Here is a 6069-nt window from a genome sequence, read left to right on the forward strand (position 1 = left end):
ATGAGTAGGTGACTTTCAAGCGCTGTCAGTCAGCACTTCCTGTCTTGAATTTGGGCCTAATTACTGTAAAGTCGTTCTACAACTGCGAAGCGGTTACGTACCTAAGGTGCTCTCAACTCCGTTTACAGCCCAGGTTATTTCACTATTAGCTCTCCCTACAGAGAATGGCGACCAGGGTCCCAACTTGCTGTGTCCTGTTTGGACACTCAGAGTGTATGTTGAGTGCTCTGGGTTGTTCAGACAATCAGAGCAGCTCTTTGTGTGCTTTGGAGGCTGCTCTAAGGGGCTATAAATTACAAAGCAGAGACTATCTCGCTGGATAGTAGATGCTATAGCCCTGGCTCATGCCGCAGTTGGCTTGCAATGCCCTATAGGCGTGAGGGCCCATTCCACCTCCTGGGCGTGGTCCAGTGGGATTTATATCGGGGAGATTTGTGTGGCTGCCGACTGGTCGTCGCCGTCTACCTTCACTAGATTTTACAATTTGTACGTCCCTGCTATGCAGGCGCATGTCTTGGACTTAGTTAAGTAGACCTCAGATTTACGACGGTCTCTTCTGTAGCTTGGTGAATATGGATTATTGAATTTTTAAATATGAAAATGTGTGTGAAATGTTTTGAATTGAAATATTCAAAACTTAAATAAACAACTATGCTGAATTTCAGCCCCTAAAATGCAAGCCCTGAAAATACAAGGCATTAATTAATGCAAGCACTGATAATGCAATGCATTATTTTTCACTTAGTGCAATTCAACATGCTTTTTTTGTTTCAAAGATATTTGTAATTATTTTTATTTCATATTTAACCAGCTTTATCAGCATTAATGCATTTCTTCATCCAGTCTGTCTAGGTTTCTACCTTCAGACATCAGAGGTCCAGGCATATCTAGGAGAAAGCGTTATCTTGTCCTGCAATGGTTCAGGATTCCCTGTGGAAGAGCTGCACGTTCACTGGGAGGCGATGGGCAAAGACGTCATCTCTCTGCGTGGAGATGTTGTCATGGTCGGGAGAGGGTTTGAAGACCGGGTGAACTTCCTCAGTGATCCTACAGAATCTGAGGACTTTTCCCTCATTCTGTCAGATGTGATGCTGAATGATGGAGAGATATATGAATGTCTCTGGGAGGGAACAAAACCCATTTGCTCTGTATTACTACAGGTGTCGAGTAAGTACGGCAGTAACTTACAATTCAGAGTTGTCAATTACTAGTTGTAAATGTAAAAAAAAAAAAAAACATAAAAAGGTTCTCCTTTGAAATCAGATCTTTCTGACATCAAAACATTTTTAGAACCTTTATGTCTAAGAAAATAAAGAGTCTTGCTGACTTCATAATATCAATCTTCCTGTAGTAAAAACTTCAACAGGTAGAAAAAGTGCAACGTAAATCTCTCTTGTGTCTCTGTAGCACCAGCGTTTTTCACCAATTATGTGGAAGCGTTTGAGGGTGACGATATCACTTTGGAGTGCTTTGGACATATTCCTAAAAATAAACCATGGGAAGACATTTATGTCCAATGGCTGAAAGATAACAGAGAAATCCTGCGGTTGAGCTCTGGAAAGATGGACGTCGGTATTGATTACAGCATCATGAAATTACCGCCCAAACACGACATCAGTCGCGGTATCTTCTCATTGAGCATCACGTCAGTAAGTGTTTTTGACCAGGGTGTTTATCAGTGCCGTTACAAGAGCACAGATTATGAGGCGCCGCGGAGTGGGTTCCCAGAGACGTACACACTCACTGTTTGGGGTACGTAAGGTGTTCAATCATTTAACATAAGCTGATCAATTAGTTAAGACTGTATTTCCTGAGTAATAGAGTAGTACATGTATGAAGTCAGAACCTGGAAGACTAATTTGCCGCTGGTTCCTTCAAGATTTTTCTACAGGGTTTTATAATGAGGTTTTTCAATTTCTGAGTAAAATAAAGCCTGTAGTGATCATAACTTGACGATACTTTGACGTTTTGTTCTACAACATAAACTGCACACACCCATACAGAAAACGTGAATTTTGAAGCAGTTATGCTTTTTTTTTTTTAAATATATGTTTCTAAGTGTTTGGTAGACATGTGCGCATCCAAAATCGCATACTTCCTTATCTAGTAGGCAGGATTCATACAACAAAAGTATGTGAGGCAAAAGTAAGTGAGGAAGTATGTCAGAATTCACTGTATTCGAAAAACAGTAGGTGAAAAGTACCCGGATGACCTACTTCTACCGCCCGAATTCTGAAGTGTGCATTAGATGGACACTTTACAATCCCAAGAGGCCACGGGAGAGGATTTATGAATGGCAGTGAAGCGACACAACTGACGCTGGTAGGTCATGTGACAGTAACAACATGGCAGATGTAGTATGTTGGAATTTCATTCATACCCATATTCATACTATATATAAGCAGTGGTGGACGAAGTACACAAATCAAATACTTGAGTAAAAGTACAGATACGTATAATAAAATATTACTCCAGTAAAAGTAAAAGTACTCCTTTTTCAATTTTACTCGAGTGAAAGTACAAATAAAAATGTATACTGTTGATAAACAATATAAAAACAGACGTCACAAAGGGATAAATGCGTAGCATTTTTATAAAACTGTTAACGTTATGGCAGGGGGGAATATGAATGTGCATGAGTTATTTTATTTAGTCTGTGTTATTTTAATGTTTGTTTTTTTTGTTTTGTTTTTTATATAAGCTACTTTTTAATGGTCGTGAAGTAAATGAAAATTTAAATTTAGTACCTACTCAGACAGTATGCGATTTCAGACTCAATGGTGTGAGTAGGGTTGGGTATCGTTTGGATTTTTTATGATACCGGTGCCAAATCGATAATTCTAAAACAGTACCGGTGCCTAAACGGTGCCTGAACCGATACTTTAAAAAAAAGAGCCACAAAAAAATGGAGGATAACATTAAAGAACGGCTTTTTATTTAAGAAAAATATATTTAAAATAAACAATTTATTAAAAGTTTAAAGTATACATAAATATAATTAAATACAAAACACAACAAATTTACATACCACCCAACCCAACTACAATAATTTAACACCAATAACAGCAAAGTAGTTGATATTCTTGGTATACTACAAACCAGCTTCAAAATTTCAGCAATTCTTTTGCAGAAATATGATCATATTTGCCTTCTCTGGCAAAATACGACACTTCTCCTGACTTATTGCATGTCCTGCACAAGAGAAAACCCTCTCAGATGGTGTTGATGAGGCCTGAACACACAGATATGTGTTTGAAAGTGCAGACAATATGGGGAGGATGTCCCGCATCCCCCACCACTAGGCTACAGGGTCTTGTCCTGATGGGATTGAAGGTAGACCTGTGTAGATCTCAATCTCTTTCTGGACCTGTTCAGCTATGTACAGGGCACCACTTTTGGTTGTCGTTGCCCTCATTAGTTGAAGTAGCTCTCGGTCCTCATCCTCAAACAGCTCTTCTAGGGCTGACTTCTTGGCACGCTTCTTGTGAGATGAAAAAATACATAAAAGTAGGTGTTTAGACAAAAATAGCCTATTCTAAGATTATGAACTTAATTGTTCCTCTGCCTTGTCCTCTTTATTGTCATCCAATCTTTCTTCATCAATGTCCTGAAGGCCCTCCATTGGAAGCTGTACAAATAATGTTGCACATATAAATAGCAAGACTTCATCATAAAAACTGTAAAATAGCACATATGGTAAGCAAAGCAGAGCATGAAATACCTGTCCTTCTGTAACATTGCAAACTGCTGCTTTCCCCAACCGGCCCCAAGCAGCATCAGCAACAACACCTGCAAGTTTGCCTTTGAAGCAAGGGTCCATCAAAGTGACCTGCTGGAGGACGTTCTGAATGCCTTCATCCTGTAATAAAAACATGACAAAATATTTAGTGTCTAACTGGAAAATACCTGATATTGTTTTTTGCAGATCTCCCCAGACCTTCTCGTTCAAAGCACTGGTAAACAGAGTGTCAGTATGGGGAGAATTTGGCCACATGTGGGGAACTTCTCAATGGATACACAGAGGGTTGAGGTATACAACAACTTCAGATCCTCTGCTTTCTGGAAGTCATTGTCTGTGAGCCTTTTCAGTCTAAGGGAAAAAATAAGATATAAAAATAACATATCAACTATTATGTTGTTACTCATTGTTTTAGGATTTATATTCATGTCTATCACTTGTCTTTCCCCATTGGCTTCCTGAGTCGTTGGTCAAGTGATGCTGCCTGGATGGCCAGGTATTGCTCCAAAAATCTCTCCACCATCGGGAAAAGGGAGTTCCACTTTGTTCTGACATCCAGAATGATGTTGTGTTCTGGCAGATCTGAAACACAAATGTACATTTTGAATGACAATCTCTGAAGATGTTTGAAACAAACATAAGTTTTAAGATTTATAAGGCTACTCTAGTACTTACTGAGAAGTTGCTGCTTCTCCCGCAGGATGGTCTTAGCCACGGAGGACCTCTTCAACCACACCACAATAGCTCGAAGTCTGGCACACCACTTTGTAATGGCACTGATGCTATAAACCTTCTGTGCTGCCAGGTTTAGGGTATGGGCAAAGCACCCAACCTTTAAAAGCTTCAGATTCTTCAGTGCAACATCCATATTGCTGGTGTTGTCTACTGTGGCAGCTACAACTTTAGTGTTTATCTGGAACTCCTGGAGAATGCAATTTATCTTGTCTACCACCAGAAGGTCTGTTTGTGACTCATACACAGCTTTGGTGTATAGCACCTTCTGCTGTGTTTTGCATGTCACAGTGTCAGAATCCTTTGTTGTGAAATACAGCCACACTTTAGAATGTTTAACTTTAGGCATTTTAATTTAAGCATGTTTAGCTTAGCCAGCTAACAGTAGGCTATCTGCTGCCGTCAGAGCAAGTGTAATTACTGCATTCACATGCTCCTCAGATTGTCTCATTTCCCGAGTTGGGCTTTTAAGTCAGAATGTGAAAACAACATGGACACTCACGTTACTACAAATATTTGCTAGATTTGTTTTATCAGAGCTTTCCTACTTGCGTTTACATGCATTTTCTCAGTCAGGAAATTATTTTTCTCATGCAGTACTGGTGATGATGCTTCTTACGCCCGTTTCGGAGAACCAGAGGACAAATATTTAAATTGATCGCTCAGGCATTTAAGTGGCACCGAAATCTGCGTTTTGATTCGGTATGGTACATACCGGTTATATAGGTACTGGTGCCTTACTGGCACCGGGTTTCGGTACCCAACCCTAGGGGTGAGTGTGTGTAGTTTACGTTGTAGAACGATATGTCAAAGTATTGTCAAGTTATATTAAGGAGCAGTCGTGGCCTAATGGTTAGAGAGTAGGACTTGTAACCCGAAGGTTGTGCGTTTGAGTCTCAGGTCCGGTAGGAATTGTTGGTGGGAGGAGTGAATGACCAGAGCTCTCTTCCACCCTCAATACCACGACTGAGGTAAGACCCTAGAGCAAAGCATCGAACCCCCAACTGCTCCCCAGGCGCCGCAGCAATATGACTGCCCACTGCTCTGGGTGTGTGTGTGCGCACATGGATGGGTTAAATGCAGAGCACAAATTCCTAGTATCCTGGCCACATGTCACTTTCACTTCACTTTTCACTTTACCACAGGCTTTATTTTACTCATAACTCCATTATAAAACCCCATAGAGAATGGGTATCTACGTCACAGCGGGTTGTATCCTGTGTAATGGTCGCCATATTTTAGGACATGCTCAGGAGCACACAGTGTAAACAAACACAAATCATCACAGAAAAGGCTGACCGTTTTATATTAAAGGGGTCATATGATGTTGCTAAAAAGAACATTATTTTGTGTATTTGATGTAATTAACTGTGTTTATGCGGTTTAAGGTTCAAAAAGCACATTATTTTCCACATACTGTACATTATTGTTTATCCTCTATGCCCCGCCTTTCTGAAACGTGTCGATTTTTACAAAGCTCATCGGGCTGAAAAGCAAGGTGTGCTGTGATTGGCCAGCTATCCAGCACATTGTGATTGGCCGAATACCTCAAGCGTGTGACGGAAATGTTACGCCCCTCACCATACTGTTGATGCCGT

General features: G+C 40.4%; 1 protein-coding gene across 1 annotated transcript in view; it reads left to right on the forward strand.

Moving 5' to 3' along the window:
* The window catches only part of LOC107653662 (uncharacterized), a gene marked incomplete at its 3' end in the record, with an annotated part of 11725 nt that continues 5656 nt past the window's right edge, over positions 1 to 6069 (forward strand). The window contains exons 1-3 of the mRNA XM_016440442.1: positions 1 to 4; positions 853 to 1167; positions 1414 to 1752. Of these exons, the coding sequence (XP_016295928.1) occupies positions 1 to 4; positions 853 to 1167; positions 1414 to 1752 (658 nt within the window). The remainder of the gene's footprint in view (positions 5 to 852; positions 1168 to 1413; positions 1753 to 6069) is intronic.

The sequence above is a fragment of the Sinocyclocheilus anshuiensis genome, unplaced genomic scaffold (assembly GCF_001515605.1).
Source record: "Sinocyclocheilus anshuiensis isolate Anshui unplaced genomic scaffold, SAMN03320099.WGS_v1.1 scaffold175, whole genome shotgun sequence".
Classification (NCBI taxonomy): Eukaryota; Metazoa; Chordata; class Actinopteri; order Cypriniformes; family Cyprinidae; genus Sinocyclocheilus; species Sinocyclocheilus anshuiensis.